Below are 13460 nucleotides of genomic sequence, written 5' to 3' on the forward strand. Positions count from 1 at the left end.
TAAATATGGCAAACAGAGAATGATCACAAATGCCAACAGTGTGGCTCTGTGAACTACCAAAATCTACGATCCTTATCATGTACTGATACCTAAATAACAGAGTAAAATCATCTAGAATCATGGTAATGAAACAAAGTCCAGTTCGCAAAGGGACAGTCTGCTCAAGAACACTATTCCAGTTTAGAATTTAAAGATTAATTGGGAGAGAAAGCTTACTTTATTCATCTCCTCAGTGCTAAAAATGGTCCTGTAAATAAAGAAACTCGGGCTCTACAGCACATCAACACTTTGTGACCACAAAACCCAGCTGCGAGTGCGCGGCTCTCCCTGCTCAAGCATGCACCACCAGAGGTCACTGTGTACTACGGTAAGAGATGTGTGCCTTCAAGGTGTGTGGAGCACGTAACTGCGTTTACAGATAGATTTTATAAAATCTTCTTTGAAACCATTATTTACTAGTAAAACCCACCAAGATGGAAGAGTTTTTTAAAATGCACTGTTTTTAAGCTTTGGATTCCATGACTACTATTTGCAGGACATTATGGCACGCACGTGTGAAGCCTGTACACATGAAAACATCTTAAATCACTTAAACAAACAAAACAAAAAAAACACCCATCACTTATGATTTCTATGCACGGTGAGTTCATATTTTCGTGGATCATACCGAACAAGCCTTTCTATTTTCAAGCACTAAGCCCACAGACCTCCCTATATTTTTCTAGGGGATCACTGGCATCATGAAGAGATGCTGTAATCCAAACCCTCTATTATTCAACTCTTACGTTAGAGAAATCCTGAACACTAGAAAAACAGATACATGCACAATACTCACGGCAGTAATCAGGGCTCCTCCATTCTATACAAACATTAAATTTGTTGCACATTGCCACGTAGGCAGCCAGGGAAATGCATGGATTTTGAACGTACTCACTATCTTGAATCCACATACCACAGAATAGCTCAGGAGGAACCTAACAAATTAAAAACAAATTACACCTTTATAAAGACCTTGATCTTTTTTAATGTCAACTACAAAGAATAAAGCCAGCAGAGAGGATTTACTAGTACTTAGAAGTAAGACTTCTCAAGCACTGACATCCTTATATTTCTTGGGTTCATCGTGATAAATGCCAAAGTAAGAGCCAATGCAGTTTTTCCTACAGAAGACATAACTGCTCATTGTTCTTTATACTTCCTTACCTCTATATTTTTGTCTGTCTTTAGCCTCCTCTTCAAACTCAACAATATACAGAAGATTAAATGGTTAATGTAGTTACATAATTACCAATAAAATTTATTTGCACACTGTTTGTTATTTAAGTTTGCTTTGAATGGTCTGGTTTACTCTTTCATCTCTCTAAGCTGGACTTCCCTGTCTCTAGAGCCTTAAAGAACGCAGGTTCTCAAATTACCTGTTGCAGCTTGGAACTTGTTAAATTACTGAACACTGAAGGATTAATTAAATCCTAGAACTCTTTTATTTTCCTTTGCTCTACATCATACTGATAGAATTAAACTAGCAGGGACTGATTTATAAATTACACTATACTATCAAACACAACAGAGATGCACTATGAATTCTGAAATTGTTAGTTCCTTGTTGCAACTCTCCTATCAACCTGCCACACTCTTATTTTTACCTTACAAATTGAAATATACAAATTTGAATATACCATATTATAGTTACATATAGTTTTATATTAGTGACATTACCAAGTATATATTATATCAGAATTGCATCTCTTTCAAAATGTAAGCTTCCAAAATAGTTAACATACGTAAGGATGACAGCTGCTGAAGGTCTGGTTCAACACCATGCTTAGGCACTCTGAGCAGTCCATGACCGAGCAATTAGTTTCCTGATTCCTGTCTTCTCCAACATACTTCAATGTGTCAGGCACTTGCCAGCTGTCTATAAAAGTCGATGGAGCACTGCTTTTGCTTAAGACTGTCCTGTTGGGTAGCATCAGGTCATTTTCCAATCTTTGATCACAAAACCCTGTGTATTTCCAGAGGGGGGGGGGAAAGAACAGGCAGATTAATGCTGCATGGTACATGCCAAAATACATTTGAAGTGGTGTATTCAATCAAATAAATATCACATCATGACAGTACCACAACCCACAACAGAGGTAGAAAGTCTTTTGTAGAATTAAAATAAACAAAATTCAGATAAATCATGGAGAGCAAAAGTGGAGATGCATGTATGAATGGAAATTTACTGCATATCGAAGAGCTGTTCGGGAAGCTCAACTACGGCACAAAAAGTTTCTCTCTCAGTTGCACAATCACTAAACAAAAATCTGTTTGAAAAAAAAAAAGTTACAAACTTCCTCCATGTATAGAGATGGATGAAAACTGTGTTATCAGAAAAGGGAATGCCCATAAAATGCCAAGAGGCTTACCCAATACTGTACTTCAGAAATACTGTACTGTCCTACTTCTGCTTCTGAGCAGTCCTAAGTGAATATTGGCTTAAGAGCTATCAACCTATAATTTCTGAGACTTTTGTATCAGACTTTTAGAATGTTTTCTTCTGATGTCTCCAGAAACTTTCATGGGAATTCTTAGTCTTTATCTGTTCAAAAACTATTTGTGGATTTAACCCTTTTCTAGAGAACTGGACTGTTTAACATTTTTTTCCACAATAACATTTTTTTCCACAATTCTTGACAAGAAGCGCAAGCCACCCACAATCAATGATAAGCAACAGGCATTCTGTGAGTAAAACAGCTTTGGAAACAGTAGCTATTAGTTGAGCAAAAAAGTTTCTGGTGGAACTTCTTGAGGTCATGAGTCTATACAACATAAATAGGAAGTACTTCACAGTTCTGAGAGACTTCAAAGGATTGCTGTCATGTCTGGGATATCTTTTTTCACTTCTTCTCTTACACTTTGTCAAGGAGATTTAGCAGAGCAAAACTAAGGCTTCAAATGCAGCTTGGTGATATCTAGTTGCAGCTAAAACTGACATGCTTGTGCTTCCTTTCACCAGTTTTGCTATAGAGATGTTCCCTCCTCACAGGCCTCATCTCCCACAGCAATTGCTACATTTGCCCAACCTTTGCATTGTAAAAGACACTGTTGTCTCCTACACAGATCCTTCCAAGCAATGCCTGTGCTACAAAACCGTACTGCTTGCTTTAGTTTCATAATTCCCATGATACTGAGAAATCAGTTTTCATGAAAGCAAGAAATCAGGACCTACCAATACCGTGGTTCAGCAAAAGGATATCTGAGAAAACAGGCTAACACAGAAAGCATGGGAAGCCAGGGTAAACTAATTCACCCTGAAAAGATACAGTACAATGAGCTCATTTAAAATAGGTTCTGATAAGTTGCATCAGACAGTCCTGTGCAGGCAGACCTATGCAGAAAGTCCCAATTAGAGAGGAAAACCAGAAAAATTCTGGCACATTCTCTGAAGGGGGCTGTACTTGGAACACCACCCACAGGAATGTGCTGTCATCTGATTAAAATGCCTTGCCAACCGGGAAAATAACATTCCCCACTCTCCTTATTACAGTAATCCAACAGGCAAAGATAAGAGACTTACAGGATAACTTGAACTAAAACATAAACTCTTTATTGTTACTGCTTGATCTAATTCTGATAACTATTAGAAAAACAGAGGAAGAATGACATTGAAATCAAAAGTTAAGGCAAATTATAGAAAATAATCCAATTTCAAAATGGCAGTAAAATGTCTCTCTTCTTTTGTGAGAAGCACATTAATGTCCTCAGGACTTGGAACTGGACTGAGCTATCAGTGGTATTTGATACTGAGCGACAGGCATTTGCCCTTTCTGAAACTGGAAAGATATCCACTGTAATTATACGAACTGTGTAAGCCTGGTTTCCAGCTCCAATTCACAGCAGATAAATTTACAGATTCAGTGTCACAAGACAGATTTACATCAACAAATACATGCTTGCAAAAGCTATAGCATCAACAGCTTATTCTAAGATATGTTTTTTATAAAGAAAAGAAAACAGGTGAAACTATTGAGCATACCTAACGGAGAGCAACATGACGTTTATTTAACCTATTGCCATCAAGATATTTCCTTCAACAGAGAAACTAAGATTAGTTCTCTCAGATTAACATTCCCTGTGAATTCTGACCTTTAGAAACTGAAAATAGCACATATTGATTCCTATCAGATGAGTATCAAACATAAAATATCTGTGTGCATTATTTGCTATGACACACTTAAACCTGTCCTCATTATTTAGGCCTGGCTACAGCAATCATGCTTGCATTCAAACAGGTTACAGTCAGAAGCAATCCCATCTGTAAAAAACAACTGCATGGATAGACATCAAGCATTATTAAAACAATTAATAAAACTAATAAGTTCATTTTAATAGTGCCTTAAACTTTGTAATGATCTGCAATAACTCCTTTGGGCAATGTCCTACAAAAGATTTAACAACTTTATATGATTAGGAAAATGTGCCTTCCTAGCAAAGCATCTGAGCACCTTTATTTTTCACACTGCTCTATACTTACCACATAGTCCCAAAGCTCTTGGTTCTCTGGTACTGTTCAACTCAATAATCATCATTCCTGTGCTGTGAAACCACTGAATTCTGATTTTCGTTGGGGTCTCAACTGCATACTTAAGGCCTGAATCCTCAACTTTGTATCCATATTTTCTAACAGTAGGCCAAGCAAATCTTGAATTTACTGTTATCTAAAATATACACACAGAAAAGAGGTTAAACAGCAGGTACTCAGAGCTGCATGTAGAACTAAAGCCAGATTCTTGACACCTTAGGAATCTAACTCATAACTAATTTCAGAGGCAGGCAGACTTGTGTTCATGAAGATAATATAGGTACTGAAGAGATTAATGCTTTGTGCACCTTACCTCATTAATTTTCCTTGTATCACAGTTTGAATCTTTGCATTTACTAAAAGTCTACCAAATTACAAAGTTGGAACAAGGAATTAGATAACTTAATGTGTCCTACTCTACACTCCAGTATTCACATGAGGAAGCAGCAGCTTACAGAAGATGCTATGTAACAGGCAAGGGAAAAAAATACTTTCAAAATACTTACTTTTCTGCTTAAACGATTGATAATAATTTGGTTTGATAGATAGGTTAGATTCAACATTGCCAGACACAAAGATGATGAGTTTGAATTACTCTGTGGAGAAAGCATAAATACATCAATCATAGTCGCAATGTGCTAAATCTTTATAAATCAGCTGCTTATTATTTTCAGGTACTGGGACATTAAGGACTTTTTGGGCTATATTTTTATAAAAGGAAAACTGACTGCAGCTTCAAGTCTGGACTACAAAGTCCACCTGGACAACACTCTTATAAAACAAACAAAATATTACAATCTCATTGTTTTCAGCACTGTGTTTTATCACCTCTTCCTGAAATTACATCAGAAATAAAGGTTTCCACAAAAAAAATTATGGATGACTAGCTGTTTAGGCACCAAAAATTATTAACATTTTCTTAATCTGAGCAAGAACAAGAGTGGGAATGATAAATAAATATATGTACAATACAGAAGTAATGAATTAGAAATAGATTAATACTTCCTGAGCTACAACGGCATACACAGAAGGGACCGATGAATGTATATCCATTTGATCTCTCACTTTGCCTATTTTACACATGTAATAATATGGGCCTACCTCTCATCTTCCAGCTGTTTCAGAAGGAATTATACACACACAGGCAGGTGATAAAGTGCTATACAATGCATAAGTGTTGTAAAGTGCAAGTACAATCTACAGATACAGCACAGAAGTGAATAATTAACCACAGCTATGTAGCATTACTATGCCTTTCTTTTAAGATACATCTTATTAGTAGTACTGAATATCATTTGTTATCTGACAAATGTTAGTTACCATTCTACAGTCAAGGATATGGATGGTTATAGTTTCATCCTGACTTTGACTAACAATGTAGGATGCTTCTTTGAACAAAGCCAAACGATTCCCATCATAGGTTACAATGCTCAGATCAGAAAAAATCGTGCAACGACCTAAACAAAACAAAACAAAACAAAAAGTATTTTCTAACTTATTTCAGAATTACAAAACACATGGAGAAAGCAACACATTGCATAACATCAACTAGCATACCAGAGTTTCTGATGTGCAGGACATATTTTCATGTATCTTTGATACTGTTGCATATAAACAGACAGTAGAATTAAGAGAGGTAGTTAACAGTGTCTAGGTGATTTTCTCACCCTGAAATATATATAAGATGAACTAAAAAATCCATTGACTTTATTGACTAGGTATCCTCAAACTAGATTGATGACAAGATGGGGACACAGACATGTCCACTGCCTAAGGCTGGTTAAGAGGAATACCCAACATTTAAAAAGCTTTTTGATATATTTTCCCTCAAGGTAGAACTAGAATTCTAAGTTTCATAAGAGAATGAGTAACAAGTACAATATGCACCTTCTATTTCTTTGGTCAAAGTATAGAAGTATCAGTTCTTAACCTTCTTACACGTGCATTAAATTATTACCTAAAGTCACTTCAAAATTACTGCATAACTAAAACTTACATGCACACTCCCACTTTGGGCAGCATTTGTCACCATTTGTTTGAGTAGCAAATCCTAGAACTCCACAGCTGGGTTGAGTTGTGTTGTACGGGCAGTTCTGTGACTTATTGACTCGAATCAGTTGTCCATCCAGGCAAATGTGCTTTATGCACTCAGTTTCTGTGATTGGCTAAGGCATATTTAATAAAAGACATAGGTTACCATTCTTATCAAGCTATCATCACAATATTGCAGAGTATTTGATCAAAAAACGGGGCTTACACTCCTCAGGTATAGAATACTTTAAATCCCAAAGATTGACCTATGTTTCATCTGTTTCAGTGTGAAATAGTTACCGAGACGTATTCAAAACCAAGCACAAATAATGCTAGTTACTCACTGTACAAGTTTGAAGAGCTGCTGTTTCTGTAGGTAACATAAAAGTTGATGCTGTGACTCCTGACACAGCTTCAACTGTTGCCAGTCCATCAGAAGATGCTGTTGTCAAGCCATAAAGTGGTTTGGTAGATAAAGAGGCAAATGATGAAACTGATGGAGCTGCTGTGTCATTCAGATTGTCAGATATCATTAGCACTGAACTTAAAGAAGGTATTTGAATCTCAGATGATATTTCAGGTTTTGAAGTTTGAGCAGTACTGACTGATGAAGGAGATACAGAAGAAAAAGGTTTTGGTTCAGAGGATGAATGCATTGTGGACACTACTGGTATGCTTATATTAGAAAGAACTGCAGTTGTGTTTGTGAAATATGGAGAGTAAAATGCCTGAGGTGTTTCTAGGGTACTGGTAGCACCCCGAGTATGGATGGCTTGGACTTCTGTGGTTAATTTTGGCTCTTCAGATTTTACTGTACCAAGAGACATATCTCCTTTTGCTTTTGAAGTAACAGATAAAAGGGTGGGCTTCACAGAGCTTGTGATGGATTTTATTATTGCTTCTTCTTTGTCTGATGTTGTTGATATGATGCTAACATTTTGCCCAGTGCTGCTTATCATTGAAGAAGTAGGAGCTGCAGTTGATGAATGGGCCATAGCTGACATTGTACTTGTGACAAATGTGGAACTGGAGCCAGTGGTTGAAAGTGTGACTTGCTTAGGCAACACCACAGTTTTATCAGTACCACTTTTGCTTGTTGCCATGGAATGTCCACTTCCCACCACAGTAGGATTTTCTGTTGTCTCTAGTAACAAGACTGATGAAAAGGTTGACGTAGATCCTGGTGAAGCTGTAGTTCTTTCAAGTGTCTGAGTTGAATCAAGTGATTTAGTAAATGAGACCTGCTGTGTGAATTTCAGACCAGTACCTGCCTGTTGTGTGGAAAATGAAGGAACTGCTTCTTTTTTAATTGTTGCCAAAGAAGAGGAAGGGAGAATTCTAGTACCAGACACCAAGTCAGCTGTTGTTCTAGTGGGCAATGTAGACTGCAAAACAGAAGTTCTTGATATATATGACTGTGTGACCGTATCAGTTAAATGCAACTCTTTTTCACTTGGTAAAATGACTTGTGTAGGACCTACTGAGGTAGGTAATATACTTGAATGAATGTGTTCAGGTAGTGAGGTGATTAGGGAATGAAAAGAAGTCGATTCCACTGTAGCTTCAGTTGTGCTAAAGATATGTTGTGGCTGTCCAGTGGATTTTGTAAGAGTTTCTGCAGGATACTGGTATACTGGGGTAATGCTCTGGCTTAACAAAGGCTCAGAAGTCTGATGACCAAGTCCCATCATCTTCTGAGTGGAAAAATGTGGTATAGTCATAGTCTTTGTGGTCTGTACTGGATGTTTATCTCCTGAAGACGTCTGCCAAGAGAAGGGGACTACTGAAGATGGAGGAAAGGATGGCAGAGCTGTATCTGCTGTAAATTTCACGGTATCTGTTATGCTTTGGATTGTAGATTTCAATGCTGTAGAAGCTATCTTAGTTTCTGCTGAGTATTTTGGTGTGGCTGTTATTTCTTTTGTGATTTCTGTTAAAGGTGATGAAGAAATGGATTTACCTGCTATAGGGTGGGAGGTGGAGAAAGTGTAAGAAGACTTTGTTACTGGAAGAACAACAGAAGGGGACAGAGTTGTTTTCTCCTTGGCATCATGGGATGTATGCACAGGACTAAGATCTGTCAGTGATGCTTCTTTTCCATATGAGGGTAGTGAAGGAAGAGAAATGTTTAAAGAGATTAGAGCACTTGATGGCGAAGAAGGGAAAGCAGGCGGCTTTCTAGTAGAAGTGCTAGTAACTATTTCCGCTTGTGATTTTTCAGACTGTGTTGTCAACAGTGTGTTTTCAATTGCACTAAGTAGAGTAACTGGAGATCCAGTGACAGGTTTTTTTTGTGCTGACTCTTTTTCTGTAGTTACAAAAGGAACTGTAGTAGTTTCTTTTGATAAGCTAGTGGTTTTCATTGCCGATGTGGTAACACTACCCAAGTATGCTGACATACTTGTCTTCACTGTACTCGAAACTAGAGTTGACTTGTGTTTGGTAGATGTGTTTCCAGAAAACAAAGTTGGCTTTGCTGCTAATTCAAAAGGGGATGTTATCTCAATAGACAAAGGTGTCACACTGATGGTCTCGGTCACAACAGGGTATTCAGTATGTGATGTAGTCAGAACCTCTGTTGAGTTTAGAACTGTGTATAAGGGATATGCTGTAGTTGAAAGAGTTTTAAATGTTTTTTTTAATTCACCTGAAGCTGGAGAGGCAGGAGTAGAACCAGACACTGAAGGTCTTTTTGTAGGAAGAGTAATAGATTTTTCAGTTGTAGAACTAGGTAGCAGCGAATATGGAGGGAAATAGGAACTTGGTGTATGTTCCACATGAGAGGTTGTTTGGGAAGTTTTCTTTTTATGAGTTGCAAATGATAACAAAGTTGCCTCTGATAATCTCTCTTGAGTTGGCAGAGTTGTTGTTTTTGTACCTAAAGTTGTAGTGAAATGTACCGCTGCAGTACCAGTCAGGTGTTGAACCATTTCAATAGGAGGTTCTGTAACTGCTTTTGCAAGCAGAATAGGTGATGTGGCTGTTGGTAAAAATGTAGTCTTTGTGGTTCGTTCACTTGCAACAATTGCTGATTTTGTTGTTTTTGGAGACACTGGTTTTAACAAAGTAGTGATTGCAGGAGAAAATGGTGGCACTGGTGGTGATGTGGAAAACTCAGGCAGATAGGCAGTAGCTTTTTCTGTTATTAATTCAGATGAACTGGGTGTAAACATTGTAAGTCCTTCTAGTTTTGCTTGAGCTTCTTTTGTAGGCAATGTTCTTGTGTCTATTTCTGATATTTCCATTATTTTAGTTTTTATTGGCATTTCTGTTGTCCTAACTATAAGTGGTGTACTAGTAAAAATAAAAGGAACAATTGATCTGCTTTCTGATTCTCTGCTTGTAGTCACTGCATGTGTAGCAGTAGCTGTCATAGGTTCTGTAGCCCTCAACATTTTAGTGGAATCACCACTGATCAGTTTCATCTTTGTGGAAGTTTCTGAACTGCCAGTAGATGAAAACAACGAAGAAATGCCAACAGAAGAAGACAAGCTTACATTAGATTTTGTTGTCCTGGGCGCTGGCATAGTGCTTCTCTCAGATGTCATTGCTGTTGACTGTGGTGAAATAGTTGATGATAAAGTCATAGTTGGAAGTGTTATATTAGACAGACCATGTGGAAATTCAGTTTTCCCTACAGTTGCAGTGAGTTGCAATTCTGAAGCAAGTGTTGTTTCCATGTCCACTACTTTGGGTACTGGAAATGAAGTTACTACTTCCTCAATCGCTGCCAAACTTGTACTTGAAGTTATGTGGGAAACTGCTGGTGTTTGAATGCTGGGTGACAAAGGTGGACCATCATCTGCAGGTTCAATGCCTGAAATCAGACACAAGTAAACAGCAGTCTGAAATTTAGGAATAATTATAGTTACAACATTAACAGAATCAAAGGTTAGCTGTGATCTTTTCAATTACCTTTAGACTTCTATATTTCACAGACAAATTAAAAAATCAATTGTACTATTTGCTCTACATCTGATGTCATCTGATTTGAACTAAAATATAAGTTCAGTGAGCTCAAGATTCATGTAACTAAGGTCAGATCACAACTAAACAAATTTAAGCAACAATATTTGAAAACTTTACTAAAGACCTAAGAAATTAATAGGCTAAGTATCATATATAATATATGCAATTTTTCAAACATACAGTCTTCAAAATACACGCATCTTTGAGTGATTTCATCCAGTAGCATATTGAGCGGACAGGCAGGAATGCATCCTTCCACTCTAAAAGAAAAACAGTTAGTATTAACTAGATGAAAAAAATCTTCTAGATTGAGTAATAGGAAAACAGAATTTATTTATGAAGCAGTTTGAAGTAGACAATCTTGTTCTATCTAAATCTGGTCACCTCAGTGTACTCCTTCAGAATGTCACTGGCATGACTTCCATTCTCACTCTGATCTAAGCTAAAGCGTGAATTCTGCAAAACTCAGCCTTTGAAAGAAATGATCAACAGTGAATAGATTCAATAGTGAATGCTATCGCTTAAAAAATGCCAAACATGCCAAAATCCAAAAGCCAGCTTTACCAGACTTGCCATGAATTCCACCTTGGAGGAAAAGGCAAGGATGATGATAAAGCTTTTACAACATTATAGTGAAAAAGCAGGGAGGGGCACAACAATTTGAAACAGACTTCTGGTCACTTTAAAATATCTTTAAAGCTTGGAAGTGACAAGCATATGAGTCATCCCAGAATCTGACAATTCTTACCTAGCAACTGAAATGTCATTTTCATGTGGCTGACACTGTAGGTTTTATTACATTTCTTTTCTCCTTCACTTAGCTCCTTATACAAGAACATGGTCCTGCTCTACTGAGCCTGCATCTTGTCCCTCATATTCTTATCATGCTGCATAAGAACTCCATGTGAGTTACACAGTTTTCCATAAAAATAAAAGCACTTACTTAGGTACTCCTTGACATTTTTTTCCCAAAGGGTCCCTACATGTCTTGAAGCAAGGGCTGGTACAAGCATTGTAATGCCACTCACATGTAGACCGGGACAGAAGTTTAAATTTGACATCTGAAAGATAAGATTTGTTATTCTCATTTACTCTAGAAACACAGATACAGATTACTAAGAGGCAAACTTTAAGTTCACTGCAGCTCTAAATCTCTTATTCTTCGTACATGTACTCTCTATAAATATTTGCAATATGTTTTGTAACCTACTAAGAACTTTAGTACATAGAAAAATTGTTTACATTTATGGAGAGAATATTAGGCTCTGCTGGAATTGCAGCCTGGTTTACTATTTTCAGTACAAAATTTGACATTGAACTAGTCACACTTACAACCACTTGAAAATAACGTCAGGCTAGCTAGAGCTGTTGGGTTTAAGTTTCCAAAGCTGTATCAACAATGAAATTGTTCTTACAGGCAAGCATTTCTCTGCTATTATTAACCATTAATGTTTTCTGTTTAAATACTAATAATTTTCTAACATTAAAGACATAAAACAAAAACAAATGAGTGTGGATGTTGCCATCTAGTGTTATCCTTTTAACAAGTCACTGTACCGAAGGGCAACTTGTCACTGCTTTTGGAAACATGATTCTTATCACAATAACAAATGCAGTTATAAAATTACAATCCCATAGAAGGCCAAATACACATCACTGAATTATTCTGTGACCTCTTCTAGTGAAATGAACTTTAGTTGCTTAAATCTAATGAAGGAAGGGAATTATTTCTGTATATTGTATATACACTTCTGTAAAGTATCTCTTTACCAACTAAACTTTCCCTCTTTCTGCCACATCTATGTAATAGCTGTGACTCAGGTGCTCACAATAATTACGGTTTAAGGAAAAGCAGTAACAAAGTGCTTTAAGGCTCTCTCTAAACCAAGGGAATACTCCTTCCACTCTCTGTAATGATTTTAGACATGAACTGCCACACCAGACCAGACTCATCTTTATTGTTACTACAATACCACTATATCCATGACAAAAACTACCACAGCTCAGAAACTCTGGATTTTGGCAGTGTCATGGCACTAATGCTTCATGCTAGCCAGGAAGCTGATCAGCCATCTTCACCCACATGCTTCCCATTTTTTTAATACTTAAACTCCCCATCCAGCAAACAGTAACATGAGCTTACTGTACTCTGTGCAACAGTACAGTACACTCACAACAAAAGAATGATACACAGTTTGCAGATAATGAGTCAAGCTTTTTGTATCAAGCATGTGTTCCTCAAAAGGATTTGTCATGGCATTAGAAAATAATCAATGTATCTCCTGGTGAAGTCTACCAACATTTGTCTTCTCTTCAGTGACACAGCAAATCCTTCACAAAATGGTAAATTATGCCCTGGGTGACAGTCGCTCCAGCTGACATGTCAACTGAGCTCACAGTTCCTAGGGACATATCGACTCCAGAGGTGCATTTTCTTCTCTGTAATTTCTTATTTTCATTCTTTGTGGCTTTCCAATTCTCACCATTGTGAGAATCCACATATAGTGAATAATTTCATGTTATGCTCAAAAAATGTGTATTTATGTCCAAAAAACCCTCTAAAATGTGAAATGCTTTAATATGAACATAAGCTTGTGTTTAAAATAAAGGTTTTTAAAATAAGGGGGAAAAACCAAGCATTTAGAATTTCACTCTCACCCAGTGCTGTTTTCTCTTTTGTTCTTTTACCAAATTTTTCAAAAAATCTAGTAGGAATAAAATTTGCTTTAGATTTGATTCTATTTATAACAGCAGCAAAACACTGCTTAGTAACGTAGATTGCCTATCACCTCAGTTACAAGTTTAGAAACGTGAAATCCTATCTACTCACTCAACACACACAAACTACTAACAAACTCTGCTTATGACTTCTGAGTTTCTGCAATGAGAAATGTAA

The 13460-nt window shown here is 37.0% G+C and overlaps 1 protein-coding gene across 1 annotated transcript in view; it reads right to left on the reverse strand.

Moving 5' to 3' along the window:
• The window catches only part of OTOG (otogelin), a 79870-nt gene that overhangs the window by 17941 nt on the left and 48469 nt on the right, over positions 1 to 13460 (reverse strand). The window contains exons 34-42 of the mRNA XM_064163604.1: positions 11508 to 11625; positions 10745 to 10824; positions 6940 to 10412; positions 6561 to 6729; positions 5885 to 6021; positions 5071 to 5160; positions 4517 to 4700; positions 1782 to 2002; positions 836 to 974 (exon numbers count right to left, since the gene is read on the reverse strand). Of these exons, the coding sequence (XP_064019674.1) occupies positions 836 to 974; positions 1782 to 2002; positions 4517 to 4700; positions 5071 to 5160; positions 5885 to 6021; positions 6561 to 6729; positions 6940 to 10412; positions 10745 to 10824; positions 11508 to 11625 (4611 nt within the window). The remainder of the gene's footprint in view (positions 1 to 835; positions 975 to 1781; positions 2003 to 4516; positions 4701 to 5070; positions 5161 to 5884; positions 6022 to 6560; positions 6730 to 6939; positions 10413 to 10744; positions 10825 to 11507; positions 11626 to 13460) is intronic.

This window comes from Pogoniulus pusillus, chromosome 24 (genome assembly GCF_015220805.1).
Source record: "Pogoniulus pusillus isolate bPogPus1 chromosome 24, bPogPus1.pri, whole genome shotgun sequence".
Taxonomy (NCBI): domain Eukaryota; kingdom Metazoa; phylum Chordata; class Aves; order Piciformes; family Lybiidae; genus Pogoniulus; species Pogoniulus pusillus.